The sequence below is a fragment of the Polyodon spathula genome, chromosome 8 (assembly GCF_017654505.1).
Source record: "Polyodon spathula isolate WHYD16114869_AA chromosome 8, ASM1765450v1, whole genome shotgun sequence".
In the NCBI taxonomy this organism is placed as follows: domain Eukaryota; kingdom Metazoa; phylum Chordata; class Actinopteri; order Acipenseriformes; family Polyodontidae; genus Polyodon; species Polyodon spathula.
Genome location: NC_054541.1, coordinates 43,913,663 through 43,937,511, shown reverse-complemented (window position 1 = coordinate 43,937,511; position 23,849 = coordinate 43,913,663). Strand labels below are relative to the sequence as shown.

At 37.8% G+C, this 23,849-nt stretch overlaps 1 protein-coding gene across 4 annotated transcripts in view; it reads right to left on the bottom strand.

Annotated features, from left to right (window-relative positions):
- The window catches only part of LOC121320004 (homeodomain-interacting protein kinase 2-like), an 81,604-nt gene that overhangs the window by 52,741 nt on the left and 5,014 nt on the right, over positions 1 to 23,849 (bottom strand). For all 4 annotated transcript variants that reach the window (XM_041258068.1, XM_041258066.1, XM_041258067.1 and 1 more), the window contains exon 2: positions 8,117 to 9,182. In XM_041258068.1, coding sequence (XP_041114002.1) covers positions 8,117 to 9,182 — 1,066 coding nt within the window. The remainder of the gene's footprint in view (positions 1 to 8,116; positions 9,183 to 23,849) is intronic.

Sequence of the window (23,849 nt, the reverse complement as noted above, 5' to 3'; positions counted from 1 at the left end):
AAAGCAAAAATAACATGATATCAAAATAAAACGGGTCATCAGTCTCACCAAATTTGAAATGAAATGAAAGTAACCCTCCAAACTGTTTACATCTTAACTATACATGAACTTATCATTAACATGAACTGAACATCATTTGTTAACATGTTAATAAGCTAGTTGTTAACAGGCATTATATGAAGTATGACCAATAATCTCTCTAAACACAACTCCTCTGATATCGCCCATCTGTCTGGAGATTCTGACGGGGTAGCAGGCGATTCCAACTCATTTTTGCCTCGCCATGCACAATGTCAACTGGCAATTACTGCTGCGACATCTCACTCGGCTGCTCTTCAGCACACTTGCTCAGCAGAAGCATCTTGAATGACAGACAAGGAGCCAATAACACCACTCAGCTGCACTGCTCTGAGGATTCTGACTGACCAGCACAGCTCATGCCTCATTCTTGTTTATGCATGAGTTACTAGATAAGGAAGATAAGTTCTATCATCGTCGTCATAAAACGCACAATACACAAAGCTGTCAAAAATGCTCACACTCAAATAAAAAACACTATGGCTTGGATTTAAAAAATAAAGTTAAAAACAAATGGCCTCTTCACTTAAGTTAAATAAACCACTTAGGGGGATATGCAATATTAAAATAAATGTAATTTCAGAGGAAAAGAAAAATATTAAACAGGTACAATTAAATGGAAATAAAATGCCAAATAGCGTGTACAGTAACAGAGGCAGTCTTCCCAGCGACAGCGAGTGGGAGAAGTACAGGCGTGGAAAAGTACAGAGCAGTTTAGAAGCAGTTGGAAAGCAGGCTGACAGCTGCAGAAGAAACTAAACTTCAAAAAAAAAAACCCTCAACATGGTCTTCAAGCCAGTAATCTGTGACACCTGCTTGATGTGGGAAATCCGAGAAAACCCAGCGCAGCTAAACCAAGTGTGCGTAAAGTGCATCGCGATCCATGATTTGCATAAACTAGTAAGTATGCTAGAAATGGAGCTGGAAGAAGTGAGACAGCAACAGGATCTTGAGGAACTGGCACACCCACAATTCATGGAAGTCTGCATCACCCCTAACAGACTGAAAGCCACCAAGGAGATAGAAGGTCAGAACAGCTGGGTTCAGGTAGGCAGAAGCAAGGAAAAAAAGAAACTTCGTCAAACACAACCACCAGAAATCAAAACAACCAACAAATTTGAGTCACTTCAGAATTTTGATGAGTAGAACCAACAACAAGAGAATGAAAGGAACAACATCCAGGACCCCATAGACAGTGGTGACCAGACAGCAAAAAGTAGGGAGGTCATGATTGTTGGGGACTCCATATTGAGAAACACAGCAAGTTCAATTCGCAGTTTGGACCCCCTTACTACAACAGTGTGCTGCCTTCCGGGAGCCTCGGTCAAGCACATCACTGAGAACGTGGACAGGCTCCTAGAACGAACAGGAGACGACCTGGTAGTAGTCGTCCACATAGGTACAAACAACATTGGAAGAGACAGACCAAAATCCCTGCAAAACAAATTCAGAGAGCTAGGAAGGAAATTAAAAGAGAAAACCAAAACTGTGGTATTTTCTGGTATACTACCGGCACCTTGCAAAGGACCATATGGACAGCTGGAAATAATTAATCAAAACGCATGGCTGAAGATGTGGTGCACACGGGAAGGCTTCACCTATCTTGATCATTGGACCACATTCTACAATGAGGACTATCTGTATAGACGGGATGGACTGCACTTAAATAACAAGGGAACCAGTCTACTTGGAGAAAAGATCCTCGAGCAGGTTCAGAAGCATTTGAACTAGAAAGGAAGGGGGGAGAAATCAACAAAAAAAACAGAAGGGAGGCCGCATCAAAACAAAAACAACAACTCAGGTAAGACAACCATTAAATGTATTTATCTAAATGCTAGAAGTATCAGAAACAAAATTCTAGAACCTGAAGCTACTGCACTAACAGGTAACTATGATGTGATAGGTGTTACAGAAACGTGGTTGTCTGAGAGTGATGGGGACGAATATAATATTTGTGGGTATACACTGTATAGGAAAGCCAGGCAGGACAGAAGAGGAGGAGGGGTAGCGCTATACATAAGAAACAGTCTTGAAGCCCAGGTGTTAAACCTGGACAAAGAAAATAAAACCGAATCAATATGGGTCAGAAAAATGGACAAAAATTCAAAGGGCATAATAATAGCAGCATGCTATAGACCGCCAGATTCAGATGGTGAGCAAAATAATCTGTTATACAGTGACATTAGAAATGCGTGTAGCAAAGGAGAAGCCATACTAATGGGGGATTTCAACTTCCCCCAAATAAAATGGGAAAACCCGGTGGGTAGCACGAAGGATGAAATAGAAATGGTGGAAATGACAAATGACTGCTTCCTAACACAATTTGTCAAGGCACCGACTAGAGGGGAGGCATGCCTTGATTTATTCGTTTCAAATAATGAAGGCAGAATAACTAAAACAGAGGTCACATTACCACTGGCAAACTCAGACCACAACATGGTCTCATTTGAAGTGTTTTTTAAAACCCCAAAAGTAATGACTAAAGCTAAGGTTTACAATTTTAGAAAAGCAAACTATGAAGGTATGAAACAGAGACTAACAGAAGTAGATTGGAGTAAAATAGAGAAAACACCCACAGAAGAAGGATGGTTGTTCTTCAAAAATGTAGTACTAGAGGCGCAAAACAATTACATCCCTAAAGTAGACAAATCTAAATGTAAAACTAAATTGCCAAAATGGTTTAATAGATCAATTAAAAAAAAATTCAGCGAAAAAAGGCACTTTACAGATCATTAAAAAAGGACCAAAAAGAAAGTATGCAGAAAGAGTACACAGAACTGCAAACGCAAGTCAAAAAGGAAGTTAGAAAGGCCAAGAGAGAAATAGAAATGAACATTGCTAAGGGAGCTAAAACCAATTCCAAAATGTTTTTCCAATATTACAACAGCAAGAGAACATTCAAAGAGGAGATTAAATGTTTAAGAGATACAAATGGCAAAATCGTAGATGAAGAAAAAAAAATAGCAAATATATTAAATGATTACTTTTCACAAGTTTTTACAAAGGAAGATACTGACAACATGCCCCACATGTCATCCAGTTCCTATCCAGTTTTAAATAACTTTAGCATAACTGAGGCAGAAGTGTTAAAGGGACTAGGAGCTCTTAAAATAAACAAATCCCCTGGGCCGGATGAGATCCTCCCAATAGTACTCAAAGAAATGAAAGAAGTAATTTACAAACCGCTAACCAAGATCATGCAGCAGTCTCTTGACACAGGGGTGGTACCGACAGACTGGAAAATTGCAAACGTAATACCGATCCACAAAAAGGGAAACAAAACTGAACCAGGTAACTACAGACCAGTAAGCCTGACTTCTATTATATGCAAACTTATGGAAACTATAATAAGATCCAAAATGGAAAATTACCTATATGGTAACAGGGTCCTGGGAGACAGTCAACATGGTTTTAGGAAAGGGAGATCGTGTCTAACTAACTTGCTTGATTTTTTTGAGGATGCAACATCGATAATGGATAATTGCAAAGCATATGACATGGTTTATTTAGATTTCCAGAAAGCTTTTGACAAAGTCCCGCACAAAAGATTAATTCTCAAACTGAACACAGTTGGGATTCAAGGAAACACATGTACATGGATTAGGGAGTGGTTAACATGTAGAAAACAGAAAGTACTGATTAGAGGAAAAACCTCAGAATGGAGTGTGGTAACCAGTGGTGTACCACAGGGATCAGTATTAGGTCCTCTGCTATTCCTAATCTACATTAATGATTTAGATTCTGGTATAGTAAGCAAACTTGTTAAATTTGCAGACGACACAAAAGTAGGAGGAGTGGCAAACACTGTTGCAGCAGCAAAGGTCATTCAAAATGATCTAGACAAGATTCAGAACTGGGCAGACACATGGCAAATGACATTTAATAGAGAAAAGTGTAAGGTACTGCATGCAGGAAATAAAAATGTACATTATAAATATCATATGGGAGATACTGAAATTGGAGAAGGAATCTATGAAAAAGACCTAGGAGTTTTTGTTGACTCAGAAATGTCGTCATCTAGACAATGTGGGGAAGCTATAAAAAAGGCTAACAAGATGCTCGGATACATTGTGAAAAGTGTTGAATTTAAATCAAGGGATGTAATGTTAAAACTGTACAATGCACTAGTAAGACCTCATCTTGAATATTGTGTGCAGTTCTGGTCACCTCGCTATAAAAAAGATATTGCTGCTCTAGAAAGAGTGCAAAGAAGAGCGACCAGAATTATTCCGGGCTTAAAAGGCATGTCATATGCAGACAGGCTAAAAGAACTGAATCTGTTTAGTCTTGAACAAAGAAGACTACGTGGCGACCTAATTCAAGCATTCAAAATTCTAAAAGGTTTTGACAGTGTCGACCCAAGGGACTTTTTCAGCCTGAAAAAAGAAACAAGGACCAGGGGTCACAAATGGAGATTAGACAAAGGGGCATTCAGAACAGAAAATAGGAGGCACTTTTTTACACAGAGAATTGTGAGGGTCTGGAATCAACTCCCCAGTAATGTTGTTGAAGCTGACACCCTGGGATCCTTCAAGAAGCTGCTTGATGAGATTTTGGGATTAATAAGCTACTAACAACCAAACGAGCAAGATGGGCCGAATGGCCTCCTCTCGTTTGTAAACTTTCTTATGTTCTTATGTTCTTATGACATAGGCATTTCTCAAAATTGAATTCTGTCATATTTAAATGTGAACTGGGATTGTGTTAAAAAAAACAGGCAGATACTATATTCCGACAATGTATAACCAGGAATACCCGCAATATAATAATACTGCCTTCAATTTAAAAAATAATGTTGTGTGTACTGTATGTATATTGTTAATGTTTGTTTAAGGAGCAGGTACACAGGCACACATGCCCATCCTTTCACTGTTCAGTATGCATACAAGCGGAAACCTGATGGCTGTCCATGGCATAACATAGCCACATAGCAGCTCAGCTCAACACAAACATTAGCAACATGCATCCCTTGCCATGCCACAAAATACAAAATATACTGTGAAAAAGGTGGTCACCAAACCTGAATCCACCATACTTTTTCTGCATGGACATTTAAAAATGTAAGTATGAGATAAAGAGGCTCTTCTATATATGATGAAATTCTGATGCTATCAATAACCTGAGATCAGGAACCTTGTAACCAAATGTCCTGTCAACTGGATTATATGTAAGAATGGGGCATAAAAAATGAAACTATACACTGTTCTGTACATCATTTCTCTTGGATTTGGTTTAACAGGAACAGAAAGCCACAATTGCATGTGTATGTGTTTACGCAACTAGAATAAGAAATGTTGGAAAGCTTACACAAGTGTTGTCTGGGGAAATCAGCCATTACAACAGATGCTGAAACATTTTATTGCCACCTGCACACAGGTTCAGGGTACGATCAGCTCACTGAATGAAAATGGCAGAATGTGTCAGTAAGCTGAGACTTCAGATCCCTAAGACACGTAAGGACTGGTGTTAGGCTTATTAAAGGGAAACTTAACAGCAGTGTGAAAACTCTCGATGTCTGCATTAATGTGCATGTGTTTAGACTCTATAGTACTAGATGCTTGCTGGGTTTTTACTCTATAGTATATGCTGACTGATACAAGCTATATGACTTGTGTGGGCAACTCCAGTTCTCACAGTGATTTTTTTTTTTCTTACCAAGTAAGCAATTAGAGAAAGCAGCCAACTAACATCAAAACACTCACTTTGAAGGGATCCCATGTTATTTGACAGAAGTGCAATTTCCCAAATGTGGTCCACCTTATAAAAGCACCTCATTGGCAATGAGATATGCCACTGAGAGCACTGGAAGCAAATACCTTGTGCAATATTTTACATAAAAGTGTTATTATAATGTTTTATTCTATACTTTCTAAGCTTTCATCTTTCCCTTTTTACTCAGAAGTTACAAAAAGAAATGTAAAAAACCTGAACTGACCTTGTGTTTTGAAACACTATTTATTTCTGTACATTTTCTTTGTCACTTCTGACAGAAACCAACCAGATAACAGACAGTGATAGGAAACTGCTCTGGATGGAATAAAACCAGCGTCGAGCCTGATCCACAATTCAATTAAATTGACATGACCTGAGCTAGCCTGAGCTTCAGCCCAAAACACTGCCTCACACAATGCTTTCTGATTCTGTACTTTCCCACCAATATGTATTATTTGCCTTGCAAATCTGCAGCTCATCAATTAGATTTTCTTTGATACAAAGGGTGTTTACCAGGCATTTCAACTTTAGACGTGGGTGAGAGTTCCACACATGCAAATTGGATGTCAAGCATGTCTGGCTAAAAGGGCTTCAACAAAACATCAACCAGTGTTTAGCAAATTCTACTGTATTTTGATCAGCAGCGTCTAAAATATAGAACAGACTTACAGCAAGCGCGTGCAGAGATAAACATGCTTTAAGAGAAGCAACTAAAAACAACCACAGGATTTAAGAGCAGAACCATTTTTTTTTTTCAACATGCCTGTCAGATTGCTTTATGAATACGGCCCAAAATCTTTATTTTAAATCCTCACAAAATGTGAGCTGTAATTGTCCATAGCTGTGTGATGACGTCAGCAGGATGAGTTTTACAACAAAGGCACTGCAAGATATCACTCTGAAATGAAACACGACCGTTATGGAGCCCATCACATTACAAGAGGCAACTGTCTGCTTGCAATGCTGCTTCTTGTTTACCCCGAATGCCTTAATGCTTTTGTATTACAAAACAGTGCAACACTCACTGAGTAATTATGTATTTTAGTAATGTGCTGTTTATTCAGAGGTGCTTATTACACATACGGTCATATTCAGATGTGAATATGGCCACTGTAAATCATTTTCTATTTTAACGTGTTACATATTGTAAGGTCTTGCTGTAAAATAAAGACACACACACAAGGGCCACATCCATGCTGTTGTGCTGTCTCTGCCTGCATTGAGAGCAACATAATGGCTTTTATTACTTTTTGAAAAACGACCGAATATCTGAACAAATATTTAAATTGAGCAAATATCCGAACATGAAAATTCTGTGTTCGTCCCAGCACTAATTATTATCATCATCCAAAAAACACCCCAGCATAAAAACCCTGTTTTCCTATTTCTGGATCAGGCATTGTTGCTAAATCACAATGGAGTCAGTTTATTGCTCACCTTACTGCAATTACAATTATCGATTCATCGACAGCCCTAATAACGGGTAATCATTTTAGTTAAAAAGGAGTAAGGACTAATCACGTATGTATTAAGAAGCACATATTCTCCAACCATTAAAAAAGTAAGAGAGCTCTCTGACAACGCATAGCTGTTGGGAGCTTTGTTAACAGAAAGTTACCAGTAAGTCATCTGGTTCCAATGTAAAGCTTAATGGTGTGGATTACAAAGGCACATTACACAAGAACTCGGTCTGACCTCTGATTTACCTCTCCTAGGAAAATGAAAGCAGAGCACCGGGACAGGCCTAAACGAAGCCCTGGCAGTATTTACACTCAAATGTTCAGAGAAGGTTTTCTTTTGTTGTTTTTTCCAAAAATGAAACCTTTCTTTTTCCCAGAAACAGTCACAAACATGTTTCCAACTGTCATAATCCTAAAACTTTCCACTACTCCACTGTTTACAAACATGGCTTCTGGGTTTTTTTTTTTTTATGTTGCACAACTGTAAATACGCTGCCTAAAATAACTAATGTGTGCTATAACTGTTATAAATCCCCAAATCCTGTGTAACACCCCTCTAAAGATTCCTTGTATATTAAAACATCAGTTTTTACGTGGCATATGATTGTATTTATTCTAGCTGTTTCCAGTGAAACTGCATGGAGAGTCCCACTACTGGACATTCCAATTGTGTTTTTAATTGTATCTATTAAATTTGCTTAATGAAGTGAAATTTACTTTCATCAGGTTACAAACCTACAACACATCAATTATCTAGATGCAAAAAAAAAAATGATTTCAAGCAAATATCTCAAAGCTCACAGCCTCAACTGAGAAAAAAAAAAAAAAAAAAAAAAAAAAACAATTGCAAACAAGAAAAATCTTACCTGTAATATCTGGACTGCAAGTATGTGGAGCACACAGCTTTGGAGACATGACTGGCCGAGCCGAAGTCTATCACCTTCACCCTGTACGGCTGCCTGGCTGGGTCCACCAGCATGATGTTCTCAGGCTTGAGGTCTGCGTGGATGAGCCCCAGGCTCTTGAGCTTCATGAGGGCCGTGGCCACCTGCTGCAGGATGGGTCGGATGTACTTGAGGGGTAGGGGGCTGAACTTGTTCTGCTTCAGGAAGTCGTACAGGTTCTGCTCCAGCATCTCAAAGACCAAGCAGGTGTGGTTCTTGTGCTGGAAGCACTCATAGGCCCGGACAAAGTTGTAGTCGTCCGCGCTTTCAGTGCTCAGCCTGGCCAGGATGCTGACTTCGATCTGCCCTTGCCGGGCGTAAGAAGGGTGGTTTTTCAGGATCTTGATGGCCACAATCTCGTTAGTGCCCCTCTTCCAGCATTTTACGACCTGCCCAAAGGTCCCCCGACCAAGGAACTCCAAGACCTCGTAGGTGTTGGTCATTGAGCAGACAACCTCATGCTGGACCAGCTGGTAATCCCCCTCGCTGTTGGAGCCACTGTTTTTGGAGGTTGCTGTGGAGCTGGTGGCCGTGGCAACAGTGGCCCCGCTGACTGTGTTCTGGGTCATTGGCGGATGCTCTTCGATGATCTGGACGCTGCTGTTGTTCTCGATCTCCTCACTCTTGCGTTTAAGCCCGCACTTCTGGTACGTGTCCAGAAGGCTCACTGTACTGCGGCGCATCAGGTTGTGACAGGTAATGCCCAGCAGCTGCCCAGCTGCTCCTGAAGTGCTGCTGGCTGAGGCTACCACAATGTGCCCGGTGCTGGCTGGGAAGATAAGCGCTTGCTCGTAGGGAAGGGTGGAGGCGTTAATGGCCACCTGGGTGGCTTGTATGTTCTTGCTGCTCAGGCTATACACTTTGTTATGAGTGCCGTACCCTGTCATATCCCAGTCAGAACTTGGCTCCACCTTTAGCTTCTTTACACTAAAGAAGGCACTTGACTGAAGAGTGCGTGGCGGAAATACTTGCACTTGCGAGGCCATACCTGCAGGGAAACACAAAGCGTAGAAAGAAATGTGAGAAGTGAAACACTGGGCCATCATTAATTTACTTAAATAGGAACACACAGTTCATACCAGTTTAACTAATCCTTCATTTATTGTACTTTGCTAATATAGTCATTCATTTTTTTTTTTTTGTAATTAATCTGTGCTTCTGGACTATTTATTCATTCACTCTTTTTATTAAACATTTTATACCTTGGGGGTGTATGCTGTTTCGTGATTGAAACCCCACCCCTTTCCCTCTCCCTCTCCCTCTCCCTCTCTCAAAATGTTACCATTTAAAGCAGTGTTGATGTATAAATCAATACATAAAGCAAGCTCAACTCAATAGTGGACACATCCACGACTGAATTCAAATCAGAATTTGTAATTCTGATAAAATTACTGAACCAGAACTACTTGGATCATTAAAATGTCATGTTATTATTTTTTTCATTTTGTATTTGTTCATACAATAAACATGTATTAATAAATACGTTTATTCGTAAGCTATTTTGTAAACTGCACTCAATTGTTAGACTCCTGTCACATTTCCTACCAACATACATCTGAAGATACTGGCTATGACAACAGTAATAATTTACAGAATAGGTAAAAAAAAATAATAAGAAAGATATAGTGCTGTACCTACTGTAGTGCAATTCTGTACTTAGCAGTTCCAACAACAGTGCCCAAACAATTTCTTTGCATGATCAAGACTCACCTATTTCCTTACAGGTGCTTCTTCAAACCATACTGTTTACTATATATATATATATATATATATATATATATATATATATATATATATATATATATATATATATATATATATATATATAAAATATCACATGAAAAAAAGAAAAAATAAGGAACACTGCATAATAAGAAAAGCTCGTCTTCTGTGCCGTAGCATAGGGGTAAATACATTTCATGCTTGTGATGAACTCTTGCACCAAAAACAAATACATGATTTTGCACCAAATAATCAGTCAGCCACCACAGAATAAACTGCGCTTCAACCAACACTGAACTAAAAATAGCACTTTTCAACTGCAGTGTTGTTACAGCTAGTCTTACACCTGCAGTGCACCTGTACAGATGAGTGTGAGTCCTTTTTTTAAGAGGCTGTATGATGGGGTACCAGGTTTAGGTTACACCTGAGACATTTTTCAGCTAATTAAAACAAAAAGAATATTTGATTATTGTGGGAAAAAAGTTTCGTTTTCAGAAGAATTATATCTTGTGCTAAAATGTTGCATCTTTATTATTAAAATGTCCTAAAAGGCACAGCAGGTTCAACACAGAAGCTTGCTCGTGTCTTTTTGTTTTTAGCATGACTTAACACTTAATGCTTATGGGTGGAGTTGATAACCTAGCCCTCATGCACGTCCTATGTGCCATATTTAGTTAGTTTAAAAATACCTACATTCTGTAATGCAGTCCGACAAAACACCAAAACATGTCTATAGGGCAATTACATGAGAGCCAGTCTCTGTAGTCACTTAAGCTTTAGGCCTGATGTCACTCGAAAGGATTATTTTTTTCCTTTGCTGGTAAGATATGCTAAAAATAAATTAAACATGGACATACAGTATTTAAAATGTTGAAACCTTTTATGGAAAAAAAAGTGTTTAAGGTCTTGAATGTACAATGCGGTGTGTAAGGGTGGTGGGACCTGCATTGTTTGTATAATTTATCATCTCTATTTGGCATGTCAGAGACATAGAATTACCATGAAAACTAACTGGAATGTGAAGAAGGTCTGCAGATGTTCAAATAATTGGTGCAAATATTGTAATAGTTATGCTGAAGTACAGCAATTTGTCATTCTGACTGTCTCATTTGTGACAAGCACTGTTGTATACATACAGGTAAGAGTAAATGAATTTAGAACAGTGTTTTTAATCAGCAATGCCAATAATGTCTTTATAGGCAGGATCAAATGGTCTGGAAGGTAACTCGAATGCTGTGAGACATCTTTGATTTCATGCTATAAAGGTATAATGAAAATCTCTGACAATACTCCTTGACTCCACACCAATGAAGCCTGCCAGGGTTTACTTCAAGGATCACAGTTTTCAGACAGAAATCCAATTTGATGGAACACTTTGTCCTAATTGTCTTAACTTGGACAAAAACAAAGCTCACAGGCCATGTCTACTGCATATCACTGTCCTTACTATTTAGAGTTTGAAAATGAACCATCCACTGCTCCAGATTAAAAGGTCTGGTATTAAACAGTAATGACAGTATTATCCTGAGAGTTTATTCAAAGAAGTACACAATAACAAAACAAACCAGTTTAAAACAAAACAAACAAAAACAATTTGTATATTACTATTTATTATATATATCTATATATATATATATATATATATACACACACACACACACACACACACACACACACACACACACACACACACACACACACACACACACACCTCCACTGTATCCCCATCACCAGGGATATGCATCCCGAGTAGGGGGTAATAACTAGAAATGGTGAGCTTTTTTAACTGGTAAATTAATTTGACTTAAATTCATATGAATTTGCGGCCATCGTTTTGAAGTATCATTGATTTATTAATGCTCACAGTGAAACACAACCCTGTCCCCAGAGTCTGTGCTGCTTCCTATGGAAGTTTTCCATCACCCTTTAGAATTAACAAATTATTCTTCCTAAAGTTGAGTGTAACCTGCTGAATAATGTTATGTTAACATATTAACGTTACATTAGTTTTCAATATACTTAACAAAAAACTGACAAAAAATGTAAGAATGTGACATTTCAAAATCTTACTTGAATCTTACTGTACTACTATTAGGGCTTTCAGTACACCTATGCAATACCATTTTGTAGTTTCTTTGATTACATAAAAGATCTAAATTATGTTCACACTGATTTTAATTTTAAATTATGTCTCAATCCTAAAATTATAGGTGATGTTAAACTTTTGTCCATAGGTGTAGTTTGCTTGCTAACTGATTTCCGCAATCTAATGACGCTTTCATCTCAGACAGAATGCTGTCATGTGAGGAAATCGACTAATAAATGATCCCGAAATGCCACTTCAATGCGTGATGATTGTGTATTATTAAACTGCTAGAGTGAATGTGTAGAAAATAATTTGCAGCTGATGAATAATTGCAATTGTATCACTGTCACTCAAACAAGCTTTAGATATTTATATACAACATATTTACATAGCTGGAAATTATAACAAATTCAATTAAAATACATAAACTGTAACAAACATTTTTTCACACAAATTTCTGTCTCTGGTCTAAACCAACTCCATAGAGCGGGTGGTTGTTTTTAGGCAAATGTGTCGACAACTGCCTTCCTACGTGTGAACATAAGAAACTGAACGAACTCCTACGCCTCAGTGAAACCAGCGGATTAGTCTTTCAAACTGAGGAATTTCTGCTACGATAAAAACAGCAAGAACGCTCTAATTAAGACTTTATAATAAAATAAAAAAAATCCCCATAAATTGACTGCCTCTATTTATTTACTGGCCCAAGGGTGTCAATTAAGACACCTTGCTTGTGTGGGTGGAAATGCAATACATTTTTTAAGACATTCATGGAATGAATAAAAACATTAGGAGGCACTGTGTAATTTGCTTAGATTGTGTCAAATATTTACAACCCTATAAAATCATTGTGAAGCCTATTGAAATTCAGCTGATTATGAATGTGTGTACCTTTACAATAACATAGCAAAGTGTAATACAGCAGAGTGAAAGCATGGTAAAGCATAGGTAGGTGTGTACAGAAGTACATATGTACTGTATGTATTTCATTAATATTCCAATACACCATTTGGCACTGTTTTGAAATTGTACATGAATCATGCTACAGATGTTAGCCATTTTGCTAATCACATTGATATTCTGAAGTTGCAGCCAGGACAGCACAAATAAAAAATCTTTATGTAATTTCTCCAGGGTTCTGCTTCTGCCCAGTTTTGCATGAGCATGCATTGCCTGATCATAATATTGACCATTTACATGTCAGAAACAAATAGAAAATAATCAGTACAGCCAGGATCAATCAACTGTCATCTCACTGTCTTCCATAAAAAAAGTTTCTAAATAGAGACAGTTGATCTGTTCACAAGAACAAGGGATGAAAGGATAGTACGTACAAGCAAATACCTCAACTACAAGCTAATCAGGAAAATCATTCCAGCAGCCAAAGGAATATAAGAGCAGGCTAGATAATGGTGAGATTGCCAGTCATATTTGCTGCCCCTACATTTTCCTGAATTTAATAATGAATGACTTCTGAAGATCCACCCAACCCATGTAAGACTGTTTATCAGTAGCAAGGGATCTAAACTTAGATTTAATTAATTTACCATATCAGCAACTTTAAAGTTTTTCTACTGACAATATGCATTGCTTGGCCACTTTATAAGGACCGGTCTACCCGATTTGGTAGTGCCCTGAAGTGGGGCATGTCCCCCTGGTATACGCTGGGTGTATTGATCCTTTCAGTTTAATACAGCCTCATTGCGGAGTCCACCCAGAATGCTGTACTTGTACCCTAATAGTGATGGCTGCTAGGACGATAATCCAGGGTATGATCTTCTGAGAAAAATAAAACTTTTCATCAGGACAAAACAAGAGGTGCAGTGCAATCACCAGGGATCTTGACAAAGGCTACTGCACCATTAATCTTGCATGCTTTCTTCTTAGACTTGCTTTACATGAATCTCAAGACACTTAGAAAATGCACCCGCACCGAAGATGTCAGGTACATGCAGTGAAGATCAGCCATTAAGAATGCTTCAGCCCTGTTCATGTCAAAATAAATCAGCCAAAAGCAAGGGAAGGTCTTTCACTGATAGCCCTGACAGAGCTTCACAGTGACATAAGAAACAGTGGCAAAGATATTCCTGGGGCTGTTTTGTCAGTTAGTACTTTTCAGTTGGGACAAACAAAGGTTGCCTTTTATAGCATCCTATCATTGCATGGATTTACATGTTGACAGCAAAGTGTTCTGAGCTAGAAAGGCTGTATAGTTGAAACATTTCTTTACATAACGCCCATACCTGCATAGTTCTAACCAACACACACAGGGAATTGCCTTACCATGGTACCACATCAGTACCACTATACAAAATGACCACTGCAATATGTGTACCAAATCCACTGTGTCGACATTGCTGGTAATGCTGTGGACTATATTTTTGGTTCTGCCAGGGTTTACTCAAAGTAATACACTAGTATTACAGCATCCCACTGACTTTCCTATAAGGGAAGATAGGGTGGTTTTAGAATGCATTTAAACTTGACATTTACCAAAAGATTTCTTCAAATTGTTTTCTGAAAGTATAACGAAAGGCTAACTGTTTCTTTGGAAATAGCAAGCTGTACTATTAAATTAGCTTACTGTTTAGGTTTTTCAGTTTCAAGCCTCAGCATAATGTGATGTTTTTGAAACACCCTCCCACACACATACGGTACAGTACACACTAACCCTCACACACAACCTGTTGAACATAATGATTTATCACAGTCATTACTAGAGCTTATATTACTTTTGGATTATTTCATTTAGTGAGGACAGCAACTTTAATTAGGTCCTGATGACATCAGGAAAAGAAACCCTGAAAAATTTCCCTGTTGTGTTGCTCATGGTTAGATATAGTGGCTATAACAAAACAGTAGCACTCCTATACATATCACTAGCTGTTCTTCTTTACCAGTGCACTACTGGAATGGTAGTGTGCCAAGAGGAGGGCCAGGGAACAAGAAAGTCTCACGCAACTCTTCCTTTGCAAGAACTAATAAATTTTCCTTTTACCCCCTTCTGCTGGTACACAAGATACAGGTATAGTAATTGCAATTTCAGCAGGTTTTGTGAAAGCAGGAAAGATGTCAGAATAGTTCTCAATAAAAACCCTGTAGGCCACACCCGTTGTCTTAAAACTATGATTCCTGAGCATGTGTTTTACTTGTCAAAATTACTGGTTGGCAGTCAACAGGTAAGATGCTCCGGTACAGATTAGTGAGTCGCTCTAACACCAGGGACATGTGCACAGTGCTACATGGGATACTCTAACACCAGGGACATGTGCACAGTGCTACAGGGATACTCTAACACCAGGGACATGTGCACAGTGCTACATGGGATACTCTAACACCAGGGACATGTGCACAGTGCTACATGGGATACTCTAACACCAGGGACATGTGCACAGTGCTACATGGGATACTCTAATACCAGGGACATGTGCACAGTGCTACATGGGATACTCTAACACCAAGAACACGTGCACAGTGCTACATGGGATACTCTAACACCAGGGACACGTGCACAGTGCTACATGGGATACTGAGACCTCTGCAGGTTTTATTTATTTATTTATTTATTTTAAAAAGGAGGATCCAAGGAGCAGTGGAACCATTTTTACACGTTTCATTGCATAAAACTACTTTGTAATATAAACAAAGTTATTGGACAGGGATGACGGGGAAAGGTGGTCTTTTACATCTGTGTTTTAGAAATGCACTGCTGTTATTGTCTGCATTTTATTCAAATGTCCTGCATAGTTTTTCTCTTGATTGACTGTTACTGGTTATGGATTTAAACTACTTTTTTTTGGATTTTGCTTTGACACCCAACTGGTACAAATCAACATGAATAAGGTAAACAAATATTTAATTACTATTGTATAAACTGATGTAATGAATTTAATACGCATAATAGCTTTTAAAGTGTTACTTGCAATGTTACACAGTAATCTATGACTCCACATTTATTACTGCGTTGTTGTTTTTTTATCCTTTCATAACATCGATGAATCGATGCATCGGCTTTTTCAGAGAACAATATATCGCTAGTGAAAAATTAAGCATCGCCCCAGCCTTACCATTAACTTGTTTTGTTGTCTCAGATTGTGGTGCGATTCTAATTATTTCCAACACTGTAAAGTATTAAACTGTCATGTAAAACCTTACAATTAGGTGACAGAATTCTATGTACTGTATGTGGGTTGTCTTGGTTCATTCCATGACAACAGTAAGAATAATGATGTGCACAAACTCACATCTCCCAGATATGATAAGCTAGAGGGATTGTACCACATAAACTGTGGGGACTCCTTAAAACAAATAATATGTTTTGCTCTAGATACACTATGCAACAATATCTAAGGGAAATCATTTGTTTGTTGTTTGTGGATATAGGTTTTATAGCAAATTATTCTTCACTCCTTCTCTCCCTTTGATCTCTTTTTTTGTCTTTTCTATCATTTCTGATTAATGTACAATTTCTTATTCCCAATAATTTCCATCACACATTGATTTCCAATCGTACAGTACCTGTAAGGGTTATATTAATGTATTTCAAGTGTCATATTGTTAATATTGTTCAGTGAAACCGAGTTTGGGTAGAGTTGAAGCAACAGCAGCTTGAATGAAAAAGGTAAGAATGTGAAGGAGTGAATGTTCAGGTTGAAAATATTTCTATACAAATCAAGAATTTATCAGATTAAAGCCAAATGTTATCCAGAACATCTATAAGAGGCTGGGTGTGTAAAGTAAAGCACAAGTCTGACTCCCTCATACCTACAGAAACAGCCTCACACAGTAACCACCTCCTCCTTTTCCTGCACTAACACACATCAAAACTAGGCTGCAATTTGTGCTTGGGTTCTGAAGTCCTTTCATCTCTAGCCGAGCATGCCACAATACCTGCAATCAACTGTGAATGGACAGGATGATGAGTTATCCAGCTGGGGCTTGGCGAGTCTTATAATGCCCATTAGATACTGTGTATATCACAAATAACGTGCTCAGTGGCATCTTAGGGACCTTAGCCCTAATTCACTACCACCAGCAAACAGCAACCACTAATGTGTTTCGACAGCAGACCAATAGCTGCGCTTACTGCTGCTATATTTAAAATGCAATCCTGTGGAAAGGTGCATGCTGACTCTGTAACATTACAAACTATGTCAGCATACTTTAACCATCATGGAAGCAGTCTGTTTAAAGACATCGTTTCCTGCCTCTATATTCTGAAACCTTAGTAAGGATAGTGTGTGAAATGCAAACAGGAGTGCTGCAGATTAACCTGAATCTGAAACCCATCTTTGGTTGCAAGCAAAATCAGTCTGGTAATCACAGCTCATCCGACAAAGCCACCACTGACAGCTGCCGCTGATAAGATGGTCTCCAGGACTAAACAAGCAATCTTGCACTGCATTAAATAATCTGTTATAAATGAAACGAAACGTAGGAGGCAGTCAGATGACAGATTTGCTCATGCCTGAAAACATGAATATTTCAATGTTCTACACAAGCTTCCTTAACAGTTTTAGGGGATTGAGTTTTTCCCTTCGTGTTTCAAAGCAATTACTAGCTAAAGTTTACAAATATTACAAGAAACATTTTTGCAAAGATTACAATTCAGGTAATTGTAAACAGGTTTCACAAATGGTAATTCAATTTACATCAAAACTAGCTTACAGAGAGTGTCGGCCACCTGCCAATTGGTAAAATTGAATCCTAAAGACATTACGGATATGGAGAAATACTTTTTTTTTTTTTTTTTTTAAGGGAAAGAAACAAAACTGCATACCAAGTAATACTGGTTACTAGTAAATACTGGTTACCTGACAAAAGTGCAGGTACTGTTTCGCAAACGTATTACATTTTCAGGTACTGTTTTTCAAACGTATTACATTTTCATGCATTTAGTAGGTAATATTTTTTACATCTTAAAATGATGGTTGTTAGGAAAATCACTTCCACCACCATTATAGGACTCTTATTCAATTCACATTGCACTCTATAATAGTGTGAGTTACAATAAAGGCACATCTAATCGGCTTTAATACAGCCGGGTGCAAAGCCTTATTAGTCACAATTAGCAACAGTGCTATAAAGGAGTGTGTTATAACACCATGTAACAATTTTTTTTTTTTGTTTGTTCCTGGGTAGTAAGTGTTATTTCCTAATTGCTTATGCCTCAAAAGTATAGAAAATGGCTATTATTCCCCACAAACTTCGCTTTTGTGACCAGGACAGTGATATTTCAAAATATCACTATTTCCAATGGGAAAACGGGCAAATGTGTGTCTTTTCGTTCACATAAAGTCAGAAAAAAAAACATATGAATCCTAATTAACATGTATTTATACTAAAGTAATACAAAAATGACTACAAAAGATTTAGAAGTGAGTAGTTTTTTGAGATTTACGATTATACTGTAAATACTTTAATAGCCATTTTCTATACTTTTGAGGCATAAGCAATTAGGAAATAACACTTACTACCCAGGAACAAAAATTGTGTTACATAGTGATCAGTAATGCAAGTGAGCCGGAACACTGTTCCTGGACTTATCTTTAGACTGGAGTCTACCTACAGTAAGTTTAGGGCTATCCAGTATGCAGCTGATATTGGTGGAAGCTATTCCATATGAAAGCAACAGCACACTGCAGGGTGTTACTGCTTTCTTACTTGTACTTCCATTTTAAAACATGACATTCTGTACAAATAGAAAAGAATATGCCTGATAGTACACTGCTTAGCGTGGAGTGGAAAGTTTATGGAATTAGTTTGTTAGCTACAATAACTTTAACTCTACAAATACAACTTTTCCTTGCAAAAGATGACAATGTGCTAATTGCAAACACACTAACAACCATACAGATATTACCTGTCCTAAATCATCTGTCAACGTTTCCAGACAATCCACTTGTACTATAAGGGGAGTCGTGTACTACAATACACAGAAACACATTTGATTTGGGCATAAGGACATCCTATCCCATTTCCTCCTACTGTACATGGAACATAACCTGCAGTATATGTTGTTTCTTACTAGTTAGACCAAAAGAAAAATGTGTAATTTTCCATTAGAAAAAAAAAAAAAAAAAAAAGCATTGCACTTTCCTGGAAAGAAAGCTCGTCATTTTCTTTTCCTCCTAAAATAACATATTGCTTACTGACTGAGTAGGAGTTGCATGATATAATGTATAAAATTAGGGTCTGTTCAACGCATATCCGACACACACTTAAGCAAAACAAACAAACAAAAATAGCAACTTACAGGTCTCACCCCTGCCTCAAACTACACAAGAGAAGCAAATCTCTGTTTACAGAATTTCCCTTTCACTTGTCCTAGCCCTTCTCATGAGTAGTTTTAAGTTCATATTAAATTTGGGTACTTGCCTGAAAGACACTTTTGCTTGTGGGCTCCTTTCAGAATTGGTGTCACTTACACATTAGGAACTGTATTGTTTGTCTTCAAAGAAAGTAGAAATAAACTTTTATAGAAACATACATTCACACCCATGACACTGGTACATAAAAAAGAAAGAAAATGAATGGCTGCTTAGTGCGCATCTTTGAAAAGGACAGATTCTGCTTCTGCGTTGAGTCGACATAAAAGACCACCCATCTGTTTCCTGCCTTGTTTGAACACACCGGTGAACTATTTCTTTTATCAAGATTTCTCACAAATATGTCTGAATAAAGAAAATGCATTCTATCTGCAAAAGAAAACCATAACACCAGGTCCCATATGGTTTACTGCTCATGCACGCGCATTTACATCTCAGTTTCCAGGGCTATAAGAGTACAAACTAAACGTTTACTTGAATACAGTTAATTAAATCATAATAATAAACAACCTGGAGACATCATTAGTTCAAGTCAGTGAGTCAAGTTGTACTATGAGAGGAAGGGGATGTAAATTATTATTTTTATTTCAATGATAAAACCAGGGCACTGTGTATAAACCTTATAAAAAATGAAAAGCTATGTGAAATTACAGAAAAATCACAAATACAGCAGGGACACTAATGTAGTTACAGCATTGCAGAATCAATGGTAAAGCACAGTAAATGTGTAGTATTAGTGTGGTAAACTGCAAAATTACTGAGCAAACATGACAACAGGTTTTAATATTGGCTACCGTAGCTGTTCTTGACTGAAGTTGCAGGAAAGAAGAACTAACTTCATTATTTACCTCAAAGTGAGCTGTTTGCTTTCTGTCATTGCTGGGTGCTGTTATGATGTACAACAGTAATAACTGCAGTACATTTGCAGCACTATAGCGATATTAAATACTGCGTTTGAAGGAAAAACAGAAGTTTAAAAAACAAACAAATTTTCTTCTGTTCTGAGGAAAGGTTTATATGGATGGAACACAGCAAAAAGTAAAGAGAAGGGAATTCATAATTGCAGAAGTGGAATTTGTTCAAACAATCTGCATTTCATATTGGCAGTGCAATTAAAGGGTGCATTAGCTCCAAATGCACTCAGTATGGGATCTACAGAACCAAGAACCACTCAGAAAGACTGGAAGAAAATCATTAAATATGGGATGGCAATGTAAAAAAAACAATCAATAAAAATGGCATTTGAAGATATTTACACTTGAAATAAATCACCAGGGTTTCTATGGGGATGGAACGTGTTTACAAGCGCACAGACACGCACAAAGAGAGTTCAAAATGCGTTCAAATGGCATCTGCTGGAATATATTTCATCATTATATTTCAATGTTCTTTTTACTATTCTGTTGGTGGTATAATACCACTGGCAGTAAAATTCCAAGCATAGGAATAGTCATAAAATGTGGTGACATGACAGTGGTAACCTCAGACATCAAGGGCACAGCTATTGGTTACACAAAAGCAGCAATATTATACATTAAATTGCACTAATAAACATAGGAAAAACAAAACCTAAAAAGTGGAATTAAAAACATGGTTGTTTTTTGACAACAGTTTAAGCTGTAAGATTCTAGTTAAAGTATCTCCTTTAGTAGTATCCTGCCTGTATTAAGTTTTTTGTAGTTTTTTTTTTTTAATCCTCATTTAGTAAACATTGGAGAACAACTAAACAACCATCTTAATTTTTTCACAAAGCAAGATGTGTGTCCGAACAGTGGCTTTTCAGCTTCTGGGGTCTATACAGAACCTGGCCTCCCATCAGTGATTTATCAAGGTGTCAATTTGTGTTATGAGATTAATTTGAGCCGCACAATTATGAGATTATAGAGGTATAGGGCTAATAAAGCAAGCGGACACCAATGCACATCGTACGGAACTGAAACTGCCGAGTTGGTAAAATCACTTCATGTGTTGGCCCCTGATGAATCAAATCCACATGACCCCAGACTTTCACAGGCTAGATCTGTTGGCCGCTTACACAAAGGGCCTTGCTCATCCACCTGAGTGTAACGATAATTATGGTTACAAAGCAAAGACACGGATGAAAGAAATCAAAGACACAGATTAAAAAAAATAGGTGGACTGCCACGAGATTACAAAGGCAATTAAATTGAACATTTATATCACACACTAATGTACAAAATATTTTTAAAAATCCAATGAATATGCTTAGTGTAGGTGAATATAAAGGTCAATTGTAGTTGTCATATAAAAATATATATTTTCAACTGGACCAATGAAAAATTCTGCAATATAAAGAAGGGTTACATAGTGAAAGAAAAAAACAGACTGGTATTTTATGAAAACTTGTTCCAATTTAGAGGATGTTTTTATTTACATTAGAGTATATCAGGAAGCTTTGTGGGCAACCATGTAGAGAAGGTCTTGGACAAAGTAGGTCTTCTGACTCATGAACTGTGCTGCAACAGCCACCTTGAGAAGGTCTCAAGCAGGGCTTGATTATGGGTTTGGAATAAGTCATCACTGAATCAGGGAGTACTGTATAAAACCAACCGACATAAAACCAACTACTGTACCACTGCTGTCCATCCCTAATAAGAACTTTAGTTGACCTTTTTAAATGTAGACTCCAATATGAACTGCATCTTTTCCCTTTTTGTCATTTGTTAATATGCTGGTACTAAACACTCATGCTGGTACCTTTAAAGAAAGCTTTTTTTATCAATTGTGTTTATATTAAGGGATTGGATTCAGGGACGACTTAATTAAAGAAAATGTGGTTCTGTATGTTAAATACTGTCTTCCTGTTTCCGATAAACTTCTATCAAAAACACTGTCATTTTTGTTTTGCTTCTGGAACTTTTCAAAACAGAGGCTGAAAATGTGACGTTGATCCCATAATGTGATGTAGCTAGTGCAGTAGCTGAAGAATGCCGATCACAACACCACAGTAAAATGATGTGCAGTTTACAAAAGGGGTGTAAGGGTTACTACCTTTAGGTATGGTAAACCAATAAATAGATCGGGTCTGTCCTCAGTAGACCTATTATAATTATGCAAATACGCTAGTCAAATGATAACAATCTTTCAAAACAATTCCCCCAAAAAGCTGTCTCAAAATGCTTTATATTCAACAGTGCAGCAGAAAGATGATTATACGGTAATTCAGCATGAACGCTCAGTTCTCATAACCAGTCTGAAAAGGCTTCTTGAAAAGCCAACACAACACACACACACTTTCTGAGCCTGGTAATCATAGTTTCATTATCTGTTAGTAAACCCATCTGTCTTCAATCATATACTGTAAGTAAATATTTTCTCAACTGAAAAATGAATGACTTCCATGTTGAACCATCTGTCTTCCTAATGTTATTATTTCCGACATAGTATCATCAAGGCAGAGTAATGGATGCTATGCTCATGTGGTTTGGGTGTGGCTGTTTGGTATCTTGTAACTGTGTTTCTTAATTTCTCATTGTGATATACAGTGGCTTGCAAAAGTATTCAGACCCCTGACCAATTCTCTCATATTACTGAATTAAAAATAGTACATTGAAATTTCGTTCTGTTCGATATTTTATTTTAAAACACTTAAACTCAAAATCAATTACTGTAAGATGATATTGGTTTTATGTTGGGAAATATTTTTAAGAAAAATAAAAAACTGAAATATCTTGCTTGCATAAGTATTCAACCCCCACACATTAATATTTGGTAGAGCCATATTTCACTGCAATAACAGCTTTAAGTATTTTGGGGTAAGTATGTACCAGCTTTGCACACAGTGTCAGAGTGATTTTGGACCGTTCTTGGCAGATTTGGTACAGGTTGTTCAGGTTGGTTGGATGACGCTTGTGGACCGCAATTTTCAAATAGTGCCACAGATTCTCAATGGGATTGAGATAAGGACTTTGACTGGGCCATTGTAGGACATTCACCATGTTCTCGAGCCACTCCAATATTGCTTTGGCCTTGTTTTGGGATCACTGTCCTGCTGAAAGGTGAATTTCCTCCCAAGCTTCAGTGTTTTAGCGGACTGAAGCAGATTCTCTTGCAGTATTTTCCTGTATTTTGCTCCATCCATTCTTCCTTCATTTGTAACAAGATGCCCAGTCCCTGCTGATGAGAAGCATCCCCACAGCATGATGCTGCCACCACCATACTTCACTGTAGGAATGGTGTGTCTTGAGGCATGGGCAGTGTTAGGTTTGCGCCACACATAGCGCTTTGAGTTTTTGCCAAAAAGCTCTATCTTGGTCTCATCTGACCACAAAACCTTTTCCCCATCGCAGCTGGGTCACTCTCATGCTTTCTGGCAAACTCCAGACGTGCTTTCAGATGGTACTTTTTGAGTAACGGCTTCTTTCTTGCCACCCTCCCATACAGGCCAGTGTTATGCAGAGCTCTTGACATGGTTGACTGGTGCACCATTACTCCACTCCCAGCCACTGAACTCTGTAGCTCCTTCAAAGTGATTGTTGGCCTCTCTGTGGCTTCTTTC